Raw genomic sequence first — 17,061 nt, forward strand, 5'->3', positions numbered from 1 at the left:
GGCCAGTTTCCTTGTTCGTAGATGGTGGTTACATTTTACAATCTCTTTAGTCTCGCCAGCTCTCAAATTCAAAGGCTGGGGAATGTGAACAGAGAAAGCTCGAGTTCTTCTGCATCTTTTGCAGAGTCAGAACCATTTTATGGACTCCTCTGAAGGATTATTTTCAACAAATCTGCTCTTAAAAGAGTTTTGTCGAGTAGATGCTGTAATTATTTAATTCAGCAGGTAGCAGCATCCGAGTGACAGAGGTAATCCTTAAGTGGAGAGGGAGAGCAGCCAGTAAGTACCACACTCGTACACACACCATCGTTTCTGTAGAACAAGTTCTTTATTTCAATTTTGCAAAAAGTTAGCGTCGTGGTGGTAGGACTGATGCTTGGTCACCCCACCCCCACCTCCCACCAAAAATAAAAAAAGGTGGGGTAAGCAGTTCCGGCCAAAGAAAGGTCGTTGTTGGTGGCAGCAAGGAAAAGCTGCCCGGGTAGGATAGCAGTCTTCGGGGTGGTCAGTCTGCTTAGGCCATAGAACGGGGTCGGAGAGGTCAGTCGGCTGAGTCCCTAGCTCTGGAGGCCTGCCTCTTGGAAGGTCTGGGTCGCCGCCTGGCGTGACCGTCCCGGCCAGGTCTCCAATAGGGGCCAGGCGGCGTACACCTAGGGAAACCTCTGGAAACGATGGGGGCCTGGTGCTGGTAATAGGGTGGGTGCGGGTGGGGCATGTGCGACGGGGGTCTAAACACCAAGTCGCCTTCCATGGCAAACTCCGCAGTCGGCGGTAAGGGGACATCCATGTGGAAACAACTGGCGAAGTGATCCGACTGGGGAGGCTGGTCTGAGAAAGAGTAGGGATCTTGGGCGTAGGGCAAGAACTGGGGCAGGGGCGTGGGGCACGGGAGCGCCAAGGGCGAGGGCGCTGGGGGCGGCAAGGGGGGTGGGTACGGGAGCAGAGGCGGGCGGAGAAGGGGCGGCGGGAGCAGGGGTGGGGGCGGAAACGTGGCCGGTTGACCTCTAACCTGGTGCTGCCTGTGGGGCCCCCGGCCAGCGCGGCCCCTGCCCCGACCCCGCTTGATCCACGTGTTCATGGGGTCGCGCTGGGGCAGGTCCACCCCCCAGGCGTCGGCCACGTGGGCCAGCAGCAGCTGCGAGAGGTGGCGGTGCGCGCACTCGTTCCAGTGCACGCCGTCCCCCTGGCGGTGCTGCCACGAGTGGCGGAAGTGGAAGTGCAGGTCCAGCACGTCGAAGCGGCGCCGCGCCGCCGCCTGGGCGCTGTAGAAGTTGGCGACGATGACGTCCTCGTGCAGGGCGGCCACCCAGCGGAGCTGCTGCTGCTGCTTCTCCAGGAAGCTCGCGGTGATCCTCTTGCCCACGGGCATGGTGGTGGTCCACAGCAGGAGGCACTGGCGCGGCAGCACCTGCGCCAGGCGCGCGAACAGGCTCTCCAGGTTCTCGCGGTAGCTGCTGCCCCAGTCGCGGCCGTAGCGGCCCAGGTCCCAGAGGCACGAGTTCATGATGAACACGTCCGGGGCCTCCGGGCCGGCACGCAGCTCCTCCAAGATGGCCTCGAGGTAGTCCGAGTAGGCGCGGGTGACGAAGTAGAAGCGCACCAGGTGGTGGCCCGAGCAGAACTGGCGCACTTCGCGGTACTGGACCCCGTTGTGCATGGGGCCCGTCTGGCCCCCCACCAGTAACGTATCCTGCTCAAAGCTCAGCTCGCCCTTGATCTTGAGCTGGTGGTCGGTGAGGAGGCAGTCCTTCTGAAGCAGAAGCACCAGGTCCTTGTAGACAGAGCGCTGGATGGAGTCGCCCACGATGACCACAAACTTGTTGTGGAGCAGCTGCTGGACCTCGGAGGAGTACAGGTGGACCATGGCGCCGCCGCCACCGCCGCCGAGGGAGCGGCCTCCGGCCTCCTGAGGAACGCGGTAGCGGTAGGCCGGGCGGGAGGGCTGCTGGGAGGCAAATGGAGGTCGCTGGGAGGAGCCCGCCCCCAGCACGTCTGGACGTGGGGGAGCGTGAGGGGGGAGGGGGAGAGCGTGAGGGGGAGGGGTGCGTGGGGGCGGAGGGGGAGCGTGGGCGGAGCGTCAGGGGGGAGGGGGCGCCGAAGGGGGCGTGGGGCGCAGCCTTGGCCTGGGGGCCCTAAGGGCAGAGCGTCTCCCTAGGGCCCGAACCTAGGAAGTGTGGGGTGAGGGCAGGAAGGAGGCCACAGGCGCCAGTTGGGGAAAGTCCCAGTCTGTGCCTGGGCCTTGACCTCGGAGTCCTCAGTGGCTGCCGCCGAGGGGTGGCGAGGGGAGGGGACGGTAAGGGAGCCAGGGCCGCAGGGTGCAGGCCCCTTCTCAGTAAGGCCTGAGCAAGCCCTCCCCACCCCGCCACGGAGGGCCTGGAGGCAGCCGACAAGCCCTACAACTCCCCAAAGGCAAATTTCCAGCTGCGAGCTAGAGATAAGTGTTCCTGATCCAGGAACTGGATGTGATCTGGCAGCGCGTTGAAGAGGCTGCAGACCACAGACACCCGAGGAAAGCGCTATGCAGGATACTCAAAGGAAATACGCAAGAAAGGGATATTAATAGAATATGATTTTTCGCCCTTTTCTACGCGTACAAGTCGGTTACGTTGATTATACTGGAGCGCTACATCCTTTCTGCCTCTCCACCTGAGTTGGTTCCTCATTATCGCAACCTCTCTTTGCAACCCTATTTAAAATAGTCCTCGATTGCTTTTTTTCATAATTTAAAGAGCATCAGATGAAATGCAGCAGGTAACAAAAAGGAAGCGCGCAGATGCCAGACCAGAAAAGAATAAAAACAAATTTCTTTGAGAAGGAAGCAGCTGTTTCTTACCAGTAGGATCGGAGGTCAGGTAAGATAAAACTGGAAAGAATTCAGATGCGTTTCAACCGCGATAGGCTTGGCTCTCCACTGACTGACATGTGAAAAGCAATGACAGGCATCTTCAAAACTTCCTGATTAAGGCTTACTTCAAGTTGGTGTTGACAACTTGGCTCCACTAATGAATAAAAATTAGAAACATTTCATCACCACGGACCACTCTCAGTTGGGGAGAATAAGGCATTCCCTGTCATACTTAGGCAGAAATCATTAAAATCCATTGTGACTCACTATTTGTAGGCTTTTATGCATCTTAATAGATGTGGGTGGATAGTAATTAATAGATTACACATTCTGGTTTTTTAAAAGCCTACGTAGAGGGGGGCTGCAAGTCAGAATTGACAGGGAGGTTTCATGCCATTTGTAGTTTTAAATGGGGATCAGTACAAAAAGAGGGAGGGGGGAGACACTGCCTTGGGGTCGATTCTGACTCATAAGGACCTTACAGGACAGGCCAGAACTGGCCCTGTGGGTCTCTGAGCATTCAACTCTTTACAGGAATAGAGAGCCTCATCGGTCTCCCTAAACCGCTCACTTGGTGGTTTGCAGCCCCATTACCATTAAAAGAGCATCAGAAAATAATGACTTACTCCTCACCCCCCAAGAATCCTCATTGATATTTGCTATTTGGAAACAAAGTTTGAAATTCGGATTTAGCTCACTGTGCAGCCACATAATAAACATAATTAAGATGTATTTCCAGCTCCGCTGGAATCCCAGCATGTTCATTTGCTCAGTCATTGACTCATCAGCCCATATATTTAAGTGCCTACAATGTGCTCCACCAGCATCAGTTGGAAAGCAAGGCGTATGAGGTCCACCTGGGGGGCTGAGGGGGGAGGGTTATAAGACAAGGCCCATGCACTAGGGGACCAAAGATCAGAAAACCCACTCCCCTAACATGGAGTCAGTTCTGACTCATGGTGACCCCACAGGCCTGAGGAGAACCGCTCTTTAAGGTTTAGGAGACTGTGACCAGACAGCCTCATCTTTCTCCTCGGAGCAGCTAGTAGATTTGAACTGCCAACTTTGCAGCTTAGTGGCCCAACACAGAACCCATGTGCCAACAGGATGCTTTGAAGATCTGGCACACTCATGAATAACTTGGTAACAATACAAAGTAGAAAGCTATGCACCAGGAAGACAGAACAAATAGGTGTTGTGGGAGCAAAGGGGTCGGTGTGAATAGTAGTCTCCTACTGACTCCAGCCCCAACTCTCCCAAGTACAGGGGATGTGAAGGGGAAAAAAAAATCCTCCCCCACTATGCATCCCGGGCTCTCATGCAAGCCACCAGAAAGAACTCTGACTGCACTCCAGTGCTGTCCACATTTTGGTGGCATTATCTTTGATCTTGGGCAAGTTGTAGGCTTTTTGTGCCTTACTGTCCCTCACCAGACCCACTTCAAAGATCTGAAGGTGCTCTGATGGTCACCTGGCGGCCCGGCTGCCAAATGAAATCGGCCTGCTAGCGACCCAGCAGCTCTGCGGAACAGAGAGGTTGTCTGCCTGTTAGGATTTTACATGTTCAGGAGCCTGACATGTAGTTCTCCTTTGTCTTATAAGTAAGCTGGACTGGACTGGACTGGACTACAGAGGGTTGGGTTGGGTTAGGCTTGTGTTCTGACCAGTGAATTTAACCCATCCAAATGCTGCTCCCAGGGCTCAGAGTCAACAGTCAAGCTTACATGTCCACGTCAGTACTTATTGTTCTTCTCCAGCAGAACATACAGACACAACTGAGAAGCAAGAAGGGAGTGGGGAGGAACTGGGAAGAAGCATTCCGGTTAGGAACTGGATCTGAAAGGAAATTCATGAAATTCTTGATAAAAGAACACAGCAACTATAACAGGACTAACCCAATCAGACACTCTCAGGGCTGTCTCTGAGGGAGGCAGCAAAACCAAAGTAACCCCAATGGCTTTATAAGGCAGGGGTCAGGGGTGGAGAATCTTTGGGAGAGGGAGACATTTCCTCGGGTTTCAATAAAAGGATGGTAGCCCCCATTTGCAAAGTTCTTTATATTCCGAGCTTGTAGATTTGACACACAAAAGGAAAATGGATTTGGGAACAGTCAATGCAGTGGTCCTTTTAGCTAGTTTAGGCTTTACAACTTCTAACGGTCACATATTAGTTGCTTTGCAGACTGATTCATTTAATACACATCGTGAAGATGAGTAGGTAGAGGGGAAGGTAAGATAATAGACAGACGTCTCCAACCAACAAACAAAACCCCAACCCACTGCCATTGAGTCGATTCTAATCATGGACTCCATACAGTAGTGTTTCTGAGACTGTAAATCTTTAAGGGAGCTGACAGTCTCATCTTTCTCCCACGGAGCAGCCGACGGCTTTGAGCTGCCTTGCTGTTAGCAGTCCGCTTCCCAACCTACAGGGACCCTTTTGGACACAGAATGGCAGGTAGCAAAGGAGGAGCTGGCTGCGACATTGGTTGTGATGGCATTTAACTATGCAGCCCTGTAAGGCTGCTGTGAGAATCGAGAATCAAGCTGGGGACCATTGCAATCTGTGATTCCACCCTCAAATTAACAGAGGATTAAAAAACAAACAAAATTCCACATCCGGTCTCCCAATCTTAGTGACTACTTCTAACACCCACCCCCCCCCCAATTTTCAAAGTGACATTGGGGCTCTGGCTAAAGCTCTGAGGCAAGTTTGCATTAATAATGGCTACTGCAATACACAATTGCTTTCTAATACCTTATATAGTATTTTCTTGTTTGGAGATAATTAAATTTTTAATAGCTTCATAGGCCATGAATTATAAATGATTGGCCTGCTATTTATAACGATCACAAACCAAATGCATGATAGTAATTAGGCTAACTCTCTCCCACCCCCCTTGTCTTATGGATTCTTATACACAGGGTGACACCCCAATAGGCCAAATTGTTCCAGAAACTCTACAGAGAAATCTGGAAATGATCAAGGCCATCAACACAAATTAGGTCAGTCTTTGTATTAGTAAGAAGGAGGCCTAGTGGCATAGTGGGTTACAAGGTGGCTGGTAACTGCAGGGTCAGCAGTTCAAAACCACCAGCTACTTCTTGGTTGAAAGAAGAGGCTTTCTCCTGTTACAGTCTCAGAAACTCACAGGAGCAGTTCAGCTCTGTCCTACAGGGTAGGGTCCCTTGATTCCCAGTGAACTTGAGGGGTTTGGGGTTTTGTTTTTCTTAGTAATAGGAAGCACGTTTCAGTGGTTAAGAGCCTTGTTGCAGATGAGTGCGAGGAAACGAAATGGCTCACTTCTTTCTAACTGCATTTTTGGTGACCAACTCAATATTTTGAACTTTCCAAGATCCTGTCACATTTTAATGGGGTAGAATGGATGGGAGTGGCCAGAAAACAATGTTTTCTCAGAAACTCTCCTTTCTTTGTAGCTTCCCTGTGGCTCAGCAAACCTACTGCATGGCCCATATTTCTAACTTGGCTATTTAAAATAAAAGCCCAAACTCACTGCCACCAAGTCCATTCTGACTCAGAGTGGTAGTCTGAGTTAGCTGCAATTAACCAAAATACTAAAAGTAAGACATAATCTAAGGTTTAGTTGTTGGGAATCCAAAATGTAACAGCCACCTCCTTTGCTGTAAAAGTTCCTTTTAAGCTTAATCAGTAGGGATGGCCTTGTAACTCGGGAAGGCGGTGAGCTCGTCCATAAAGACAGATAGCCAGGCCGAAACATTCCCCTATTCAGATAAGCAGTAGATCATAGTGCTTTGGGGGATGGTGTTCTGGCCTTGGGGAAATGTACAAATTGTTTCCTATTGGAAAACTTTCCTATGATCATTGCAAACCTGCTTTTTGTCACGTAATTTGAGACGCAACGTGCTTTTCACAGGATTTTTGAAGTAGTTTAGGGGTAGCAAACGCCAGCGTTTGCTTGCCTGGAACTTCAGAATAAACTTACAGAGTTTCTCAAATCAACGTGTCTCTTGTCTTTGGCAGTTGGAAGCCACATGCCACATGGGAGAAAGGTGAGGTTTTCTCCTGCTGTAAGGATCTACAGTCCGGGAAACCCACAGGGGCAGTTCTACCTATTCGTGCAGGATCGAGATGAGGTGGAATCGGGTGGATTCTCAATAATGTGAGGTGGGGCAGAACTGCCGCTTGGGGTTTCCCAGACTTTAAATTTTTACGGAGCAGAAAGTGCCTCTTCTCTCCAGACTCTGTTGAGCCACTGGCCTCGCGGTTAGCAGCTTTGTGCCATTGGTGCCTTTGGGAATCTTACAGGGCAGAGTAAAACTGCCCCAGTTTCCAAGGCTGTAAATCTTTACAGGGACAGACTGCCACATCTTTCTGCTGCCGGGGGGTGGGGGGGCTGAAACTGCCCACTTTGCGGTTCGCAACCCAGCGCTTAACCACTGTGCCACCAGGGCTCCCGCTAAGTAAGAGGGAGCTGGGAGATGATATCAATGTCTGGGGCTGCATAGCCCCTGCTGCACATGCCAGGCTGTCAGCAGGGACTCAGCCAGGTCATTTTGAGCCTCCAAATTTTCAGCGGCTCATCTGGGGGAGTAGATCGCCAGGCTGTTCTTGGTCTGCCTAATCGGGAACCGGTTTGGCACAACAGCAACATTCCAGACTGGTAGTGGCTGCACTTGAGAAGTACTGCCTGGCTCTGGAGCCACCGTCTGTCTGTCAACCACGTGGGAAGCAAGAATTGAACTATGAACCACCCACCCACACCCCAAACAAACGAGAGAGCAATAATACACAGCCCATTGTTCTAGAGTAGGACTGCCCAGCAGGTTTCCCAGGCCATAAATCAAGCAGACTCGCTCATCTTTATCTCGAAGAGTGGTCAATGGGTTCGAACAGTAAACCTCAGTTACCATTTAACTGTGGTGCCACCAGGATTCCCTTAAAACTTGGGTTCAGCAACCCCTCCCTTCTCCAGCTCTAAACACAAGCCTGTGGGCAGAATCTGGCAGAGGGCCCCCCTGCACCCCCTCCTCCCAAATCCCCAGGCCCACCCTTCCAGCTCCAGCAGCAGGAAATACCTTTGGGTATGGCTGACCCCACCCGGGGTTGGTGTTGGGAGCCTCCTGTGTCCTCAGGTTTGCTCCAGGTAATGATTATACAGGTCGATGGCTCTTTCCTCTCTTGGGCCGACTCCTCTTTCAGCATTCAACACGTCTGGCTTTGAAAAAGAAAGGAAACTTCTGGCTCCACCTCCAGCCCAGTCCTATCTTTGACTCCCTTCAAGGACACTTTTGAAAAAGAGCTGTTTACACAAGCCGTGTCCATGTGCTCACCTCCCACTCACTCCTCATTTTACATTAATTTGGCTCCCGATGCCACCGCACCAAAGACGTGGTTTCCAGGGAGCGACCGATGCTTTCCTCGATACTTCCTTCAAAAGGGCCACTTCTGGGTTCCGGGGCCCTGGGCACTGTGGGCTACCCCTCACATGCTGCCCAAGTGCTCCGGGGCAACTTTTCTTTCTCTGTCAGTGGCCCAAGTGTGGGTCTTTCTCAAGGCCTTGTAATTGGCTTCCTCAACATCCTCGCCCTCTAAATTCCTCCACTCCCAGCTTCAGTCTCGCCATACCCCCCCATTTCCTCCAAACAGTTGGAGTTTACCTCTGCATGGCTATTAATAGCACCCTCCCCTCCCCCAGTCTCAGTTTTACGGCGCCTTTATCAATTGCCATTTGTATGCAAATGACATCAATGGAAGCAGTAAAGCCCAAGGGCCGAGCTGGAGGTCCTGAGTCGGCCTCCAGGGTTTTTAGCCAGCTTCAGCCCTGGCTAGTCTGAGAGACCTGATCGAGTTAGATTATTTAACCCTCCAGACTCAAGAATCCCTATCAGTAAAACAGGAAATTTAATTCCGTAAGGTGTGAATGGATTAGTGCCTGCCCTTGTATTAGCATGACACGGAACACACTTTAAATACTCAGCATGGGTCCACCGGAGTTGAAAATCTATTGGCACCTATCTTTCCCTCCCGCTCAGACCGGTCTCCGCAGTTCCGGCCCTATTCAGGTCCAAAGAATCAAGTTCCTTGGGAACCGGGGTGGGGGGTGGAGGTAGGGCAGGGGGTTGGGAGAGAAGTCTCTTGGTCTGTGTGGGTCTCTTCTCACTTCCAAGTTCTCCAAGACATCAAATGATCCTTCCATCCCGCGGGGGCTGAATCCTTAAGAGAATCCTGCGACCGTGGGACAGTCCCTCTAAAGCGGATTACTGATAACGGGGTGGGCATGACAGCCTCTTTTCCCTGGGCATTTTCAGGGCCTTGCTTGCAATTTCTGCGGAACGGACACATTGGCCCAGGGAAATGCACGCTGCTTCTCAGATACTTAGGAAGCCATTTTTCTGTTTTCATGATTGGCTGTTTCCGGAAAACAGCAGAAGTCCTCGAATAAGAGCCTGGGTGTAGATGATTTCCACCATGCCAAAGGGAAAATAAGATAAAAACGTATCTTGAAAACACACTTCAGAAGTGATCCATTTGGAGACGCTATGGATACTGACCGATTTACAGCGAATGACTTTGGACACATGTCCCTTGATCTTTAAAAAATGGTTTGGCTTACTTTGCACAAAATATTATTTCCCAAACAGCCTATTTTTTATTCACCTGGACCTTCTGACGGAAAACGTTATGGTCTAGATTTTTGTTTATTTTTTAAGCTTCACATTCATCCTCTGCTCTGGAGCTTTTTCTCAAACTGGATTTCTTCCGGACCCCTCCCTGCTCCGAGGGGCTCCTCCCAGCCAGCGGAGGACGCCCCGGGGTGCGAGAGCCTGCGGCTTGTTTTCATCTGTTTGCATTTGCTCACGTGACTCTGCCTGGAATGTCCCCAAACTCCTTCCACTTTCTGAGATGATGTGCCTGTTTGAAGGTCCGTCTAAAGGCTCAGGTGTAGAAGCTGTCCTGTCCTTCCAGACAGAATACTTTCCTCCAACCTCCCCCCTTCTTTAATTGTACTGCCCAAGCAAGTACCTGCCTAGAACACGCCGGTGCATTCCGCTTAGGGAGACCTGGTGTCACAGTGCTTAAGTCCTTGGCTGTGTTTCAAACCCACCAGCCAGCCCTGTGGGGGTGAGAAGATGCCACAGTCAGCTTCCATTTAGATGCCCACTGACGACGGGTCGGTTTCCCACCCATTGCAACCCGGCAGCGCAGGAAAGAGCGGCCTTGCATGGGTTCCCGCGGAGGCTGTAAATCTTCACTGAAGCCGACTGACGACCACATCTATCTCCTGAGGAGCGGGTTCTGGGTTTGAACCATCGTTTTTCTGTTACCAGCCCCATTTATAACCCTCTGGGCTTCTAGGTCTCGTTCCATAAGGATTGTATGCGTGGATGGGGGTGGGAGGGCAGGGTGGGTACATAATTAGACCTTGATAGTCAGAGGTGACTTTCTCTCATTCTTGTACCTTGATCACCCAGTACTTACACCTAACAATAGTTATGAGCACTTACTGTTCTGTGTCAGGCCTGGCCTATTCTCACAACCCAGTGAGGCAAGGTAAGTCAATGAAGGCTGGGTGCATGCGTATGGGCAGGGCAGAGGGTACTGTCAGTTACCTAGGGTGGCCTGCTTGGTAAATGACAGCTTAACAATATCCTTATGGGAGCGAGCGATGGTCTTTTATTGGCAGAAAATGTTCTGTCCCGTTGTAGACGAGTTTAAGATGTTTTGCTTCTTAGGTTAAAACCCTAAGCTTTTAACCTCGGCTATTAATATTTGCTGACATTAGGGTGGGGGCGGGGAAGCCTTATCTAGAGAGAGAATATTTTAATGTTGCTTTCTTCCTTTTGAATTCTCTTGAGAAAAAGCAGAAAAAAAGATTTTGTGCATAGCTTTTAATTTTTCTTTGAAACAACCAAGAAAGCAGGCAGTCAAACACTTAGTTCAGTGTCCATCACGCTGTTACCCGATCTGTCTAAGAATGAAGGGACAATTTGGTGCAACAGTTGAGCTATATTTGTGATTGAAAAGTGTTTCTCTTTCTGCTAACTACACAGTGGTCTAAATAGTTGCTGAGTAAGGTATTTCCTATGCTTGAAAGGAAGGGTGATGAAGTAGTTCAGAATGGCCAGATGCTTTGATTGGATAAACAGGCTGAAAATTCAGGTGTTTCTCTTTCTGCAATCCTGTCCCCAAACACCCATGTAACCAATGGCAGGAACCCTGGGTCTATCAGCGGGCTTGGGTACAAGTTCTATGTCTGCCACCCCCAGTAGTCACTTCACCGGGGTAGATCTTGTTTCTTCATCCTTTAAATCAGTGGTTCTCAACCATTCTCATGCCGTGACCCCTTAATACAGTTCCTCATGTTGTGGTGACCCCCCCCTAACCATAACATTATTTTAGTTGCTACTTCATAACTGTAATTTTGGTGTTATGAATCGTATGTAATATAAGTATCTGATATGCAGGGTGTGTTTTCATTGTTACAAATTGAACATAAGTAAAGCATAGTGATTAATCGCAAAACAATATGCAATTATATATTGTGAAATATTTATTTCTAATTACAAATAAATGAAATTTTGTCTGGAAGCATGGTGTAGCATGGGCAACAGTCATCACATTGGGTACTCCTATGTGGGCGTGTCTGCATGTGGGCAGACCCTTCTGGAGACGGATAGAGGAATGGTGTCTCGGTTGCTAAGACCATAGGAAATATGTGAAAGAATCATTTGACAACCCCCCCCAAAGGGGTCGCGACCCACAGGTTGAGAACCACTGTTTTAAATTAATAGTAGAAATATCTTCTATGCTCTTCTGAAGGCACCATAAAACCAAACTCACTGCAGTGGAGTCCAGGCCAACTCATAGTGTCCCTATTGGACGGGGTAGAACGGCTCCTGTGAGTTTCTGAGACTGGAAATCTTTTTGAGAGTAGAAAACTCAGCCTTTCTTCCAGAGCGGTTGATGGTTTTGAACTGCTGACCTTGCAGTTAACAGCCCAGTGCACAACCACTATGCGGGCAGGGAGTCTTGCTCCTCTAAAGAAATTACACAATTAAGATGCTATGTTATTTTATCCCTGCTGTTATTGCTATTATTGCTGCTATTAGCAATTTAGTGTCTGAGTACTGTAGGACAAAATGTTTTCATTTCTTTTCCTTCTTTTTTAAAATCAAAATAGGATTCGAAGAGCCAGCCTCTGAGGCCTTGGTTCCTGCCCCTACTCTTTGACTGTGTGGTCTGGAAGCCCCAGATTCCCGCTTCCCACATGTTGGTGGTGAGACTGAGCATCCACCCAGTTTCTAACCCTGTGAATTGAAGCAGGGGTGAGGGCAGGTTCACGGGGTGAGGACGCCGAGGGCTCTGCTGGAGAAATGAGGGTACTCTTGCCCAGACCCCCAAACCGACTTCTCAAACCTGGTATTTCGCTGAGTCATGGTTTGGCACCCTTGGGCTCCAGGTCGGCCCTATGAACTCCTCTTCTGCCTGGGTGACCTGCTCTCCATGCTTGGTTTCTCCCTTACCCTCCAGTTCCAAAATACATCCTCAGCTGTGCACTGCTCACGGTAGGGTTAATGGTGGAAATCAAAGGACAGGACACTATGTTCTTGTTAGATGCCATTGTCCAGTTTGTTATGACTCGTAGTGACCCCATAGGACAGGGCAGCGTCATTCCATAGGGTTTTCCAGGCTTCTTCTAGGGTTTTCTTTATGGGAGCTAAGTCTATGATTGCTAGGTCTTTCTGTGGAGGAACACATGGGGGCTTAAACCATCGACCTTTCCAAACCCATAACTGTTTTAGTCAGTCAGAAATGGACACCAGGCCTAAGCATTTGAGGTCTCCTCCGTAAAGCTACCCAAAGGTTCTTTGTTGCTCTGAGCCAACTCAGCGGCTCTGAAGAATGGGACCTTGTGGTTAAAGTGATCCAGATACACGAGAAATGTAATTTTCCATTGTTAATAATATCTAGAAAACCAAAATCACTGCCATTGAATTCAGACCGACACATAGTGACCCTACACGAGGCAGAACCACCCCTGCAGGTAGGTTTCCCAGACGGTTAGTCTTTATGGGAGTAGAAAGCCTTACCTTCTCCCACCCAGTGACTGCAGGTTCGAACTGCAGACCTTGCAGTTAGCAGCCCAACCTGTAACCGCCACTCCACCAGAATAAGACTAATAGTGTTAGCCAAATCAAACCCACGATAGGACAGAGTAGAAATGCCCCATACGGTGCCCAAGGCTGTGACTCTTCATGGAAGCAGCCTGTCACCTCTGTCTCCAGGCAGGGGCTTGTGAGCCAACTGCTCATCCTTGATTAGTTACCAGCCTGACGCTTAGCCCTCTGTACCACCAGGGCTCCCCCAGGGTGCTACACACTGCAGTAGGCTGCGGTTCTGCCTGCAGTTCTATACATTCCTCTTAGGAGCCCTGGTGACCCTGTGGGTTAGGCATTATTAGGCTGCTACCCACCTGGTCGGCAGTTCGCACCCACCACCTGCTCAGATGGAGAAAGATGGGGCTATGTAGGCCCCTAAAAGTTGGAAAGTTATGGTAGGTAGCTGGCTAGGGGGTTGTTCCCTCCATACCTAGAGACCCACCCCCACAGGAAGTTGCAAGCCAATGCAGGCTAAAGGGCATGCGCCAATTCAGGCCCCTGAGCCAGTACACCTGAGTGGGCCCCAAACTAGGCCAGGTGGGCTTAATTCAGCCGATGGGGTCAACCAGTACCTTCGACCACGCCTCCCAGCCGAAGGCCCTAAAAAGCCGGAACTTGGGGACCACTGTCCTCCTTTCCAGGTGCTCCTCTGCCTTCTGCAGGCCAGGCCGGGGTGTCCCTCCCCTCTCCCTGCCCTCCACGTCTCCTGCTGATGCGTGTGGGTGTGTAGTGCCACTGACGTGCCTGTGTTCAGTTTACTGTAACGCCTGAAACGTCTTCGGTCCTTTATAAAAACCCACTTGGGCCACAAACCAGGCTTGGTGTGAATTTTTTTCTCGTGAGAAGCCAAGGACGGAGGAGGTATTTTCCCACGGGAGGAATCTACCAGTTAAGTCCCACAAATTTACATGCCGGATCGCGGGGAGTTGGCACCCACGCGATGGGGCGGGGGCGGGGCCCGCTGGGTTCCTGTTGGGGTTATGAACCCGAAGCTGCTTTCCTGTGCTTTTCAAACAGGAAACCCAAGGTTGAAAGCCTGAACAATCGGCCAAGGTCATCCATCTTGTAAAAAGCAGAGCCGGGAGTGGAAACTAGGGCCAAGCCCTTGTGGTCAACCACAACCTACCAGATTGCACTGACAAGGGAGGCTTCACATCCGTGCTCCCGGGCCGCTACGCCGGCTCTTGTTCTACAGTGTTAGCTGCGGAGCGGTTTTCCAACTCCGGACTCCGTAGGAGGAAAGACCGGGGTCTGCCATAGGAGCAGGGGAGCTGGGTGGGGTGGGATGGAGTGGGCTCGGGCAGCCATTCTCTCCCATGCGACCTGCCCAAGGAAGGCTGGCCAGCAAAATGCCACCAATGTCCCAAATCAAACGGGGCAACTGGAAAAAGTACTCACGCATTGAAGGCGCTGCTGGCTGAATCCGGCCGCTCAGCAGGGTCTGGATCTCTTCTTAGCGGCACTGCCTTCTGGGTGCAATCAGCGAGGCCCGGGGTGGCCAGCCGGGAGTCTGGGCTGCGGGGGGAGGGAGTGAACTTCTGGGTGCTGCTCACTTGCCAGTCTACCTCTGGGGAGAAGATGCCATTTCCGGTGGCAACTGGGCGAATGACACGAATCAGCATTTACTTTCATGCATTCGGAAGTGGAAGAATAATGACAGATTTGTCAACATTGGACAAATCTGAAAACATGAAGTGGTCAGGAAAATAAAGGGGAGGGCAACGTCTTCCTGGGGTTCACCTCTGAGCTGGTTTCCGTGTCACATGTCTTAGAAGCTTGGTGGTGGCCTTCCAGAGGTTCCTTAAGAACAATTCAGACCAGACCGTTGGCTCTTCTCAGTGTACCTTTGCAGTGTGTTTGAGGCTCCAGGAGGGTGTAAGGACGGAAAGGCGGTGGGGTGGGGGAAGTGGGAAAGAGGAAGCAGGGCCTGATGGGAAAGACCTGGCCCCTCTGATGATTATCTGATGGCAGTAAGCACAGGTAGCGCAGTGGTTGGTGCTGTTGGAGCAGTGGGCTGGTCACCACAAAGTCAGTGTCTCAAACTCACCAGCCACTCCTGGGGAGAAAGATGAGCTTGTCTATTCCTGTAAACATACAGTTTCAGAGACCCTCGATCGGATTGTGAAGAGTAGGAACTGGCCCGACAGCAGTGGGTGAGTGCCATGGTTAGGTGTCTGGCTGCTAACCAAAAGGTTGCCAGTTGGAACCAGCAGCTATTCTGCTGGAGAAAGGGTGGCAGTTTCTTTCGATAAAGGAGACAGTCTTAGAAACCCGGGCAGGCAGTTCTGCTCTGTCATAGAGGGTCATGGTGTGTCAGAATCCACTTGTTTTTGTTTTTTGGTAATTCCGCACTTTGGTGTGATGGATTACAATTTACAAACCACTTTTAAATCCTGTCACTTGACTTGTACAGTCCTGCAGGGTGTTCCTCGATAGTCCATGACACAGCTACAGAAACGGAGGCTGGATGCCCATGGCTGCACAGGAAGCGGCAGGCCAGGACAGTCCCTTTGGTCCCTCCTCCTCTCTGGTTGCATTTGAAACCAGCAGCTAACCTGAGAGGAGAAAGCAACCCACAGAAACAAAACCCACACGTGCTGCTGTTCAATGGCATGGATGGAGTACAAGTGGCCCACAGGGTTTGCTTCTGAGGCTGCGTTCTTTGCTGCAGCCCCCCCCCCCCCCCGCCCCCGCCCTCCCTCACATAACTTGAAAGAGCTTTGTCTTTTTTTTTTGGAGGGAGGGTGAGTGGGTGGGTGATATAATTACTTGGAGGAAACCCCCTACAATGCCTACCCCCACCCCCCTTTAAGAAGAAAGAAAAGGAAGAAGTGAATGGGGGGGGGCAAAGTGTGGCTTGAAAACATTTTTCTCAAAAGAATGTGCCTTCTTTAAGTGTTTTAAATACTTTAGGATTCTGCATTTTTCTGTTACAGGAGATGGTATAAAATAGCGAACAAGTAAGAGAACAGTCCTTAATTACCTGCCCTGCCCTTTTAATTGTGCTTTTATAACACACTTTTTGGAAGCCACTTAACAACAATAGGTAAGCTGACCTATAAAACAATGGAATTGTCTTTTCTTACCAACAAAATGTCTTTCGGCTCTACTGAGTCATACCCAATGTGTGATGTCAAAATGGTTTGCCCACATGCCTCATCGTTATCCTCTACTCATTGAAAACCATTTGAATTCTCTTGGAATCCAGATTTCCGGGCTTCCCGGAATTGGTAGCCCACTCAAGCCATTGCTTAATCCTGAGCTTTGAAGAAATTGGTCTCCTTAAAGTCACCTTTAGGACAAACAGCAGCTTAGCTTTATTTGTAAACTATGAGTAATGTTCGCCTGGGGTCTTGTGAAGAATTTGCTATATGCAGTCAGTTTTGAGAAGTAGAAACACCAAGATCAGATCAGAAGCTATGATTTAGGGTAAATTGTTAATTATGAAAACACTATTCTGGGCCCATTTCCATGCCAGCATATAATTGCTTGTGATAACAGGAAATATGTGAAAGACAGCTCTTTTCTCTTCAGGACAGTTTTTTGTTCATTTTTTATTTTAATAAATCATTTCACTGGGGGCTCTTAGAACAATGTGAGTCACTGTGTTACCCTGCTTTGCAAACAATATATCCAATACCTTCCATTGATTTCAATTATTGGCTCAAAAAGTCTTTTTGCCTTAACACCATCAATCAAGTGGTTTTACATAACTTTGAATGCAATCACTTTTGTGTTTCAAAGCAGAGCTTCAGTTTAGAATGGATAACTTTTGTATATGAAAATTCAGAGGTGTCTGTCCGTCTCATCACTGAAATTTTACCATCACTGGATGCTAGCGGCTCCCTAAGTGAGTTGTCAATCTGCTCAGCTCTCCAGGCTCACCCAGGCTGTGCATCGGGAGAAAGAAGGCATGATCTTCAGAAGGATCACGGAAACCCCTGCAGTTGGCACCAATCCCGGGAATGGAGGCGCCGTACTAACACAAGTGATAACAGTGCTTATTGTCTCTACCTTTCAAACAAAATTAAATGAAACCACAGATGGGCAACCTGCCTTTCTCCTCACCTACCAA

General features: G+C 50.0%; 1 protein-coding gene and 1 long non-coding RNA gene across 2 annotated transcripts; both read right to left on the reverse strand.

Annotated features, from left to right (window-relative positions):
• Positions 1-428: 428 nt before the first annotated feature.
• PCED1B (PC-esterase domain containing 1B) lies at positions 429-2,993 on the reverse strand. Its single transcript, XM_075553016.1, has 2 exons — positions 2,834-2,993; positions 429-1,945 (listed from the first exon to the last, which is right to left on the reverse strand). Exon 2 carries the CDS (start codon positions 1,862-1,864, stop codon positions 542-544), a length of 1,323 nt encoding a protein of 440 aa, XP_075409131.1. The 5' UTR covers positions 1,865-1,945; positions 2,834-2,993; the 3' UTR covers positions 429-541.
• A 1,575-nt stretch (positions 2,994-4,568) lies between these two features.
• Positions 4,569-14,503, reverse strand: LOC142451083 (uncharacterized). The gene is made up of 3 exons (XR_012784971.1): positions 14,385-14,503; positions 7,902-8,041; positions 4,569-4,680 (listed from the first exon to the last, which is right to left on the reverse strand). It is a non-coding gene; the product is annotated as an uncharacterized LOC142451083 (long non-coding RNA).
• Positions 14,504-17,061: the final 2,558 nt, after the last annotated feature.

This window comes from Tenrec ecaudatus, chromosome 6 (genome assembly GCF_050624435.1).
Source record: "Tenrec ecaudatus isolate mTenEca1 chromosome 6, mTenEca1.hap1, whole genome shotgun sequence".
Classification (NCBI taxonomy): domain Eukaryota; kingdom Metazoa; phylum Chordata; class Mammalia; order Afrosoricida; family Tenrecidae; genus Tenrec; species Tenrec ecaudatus.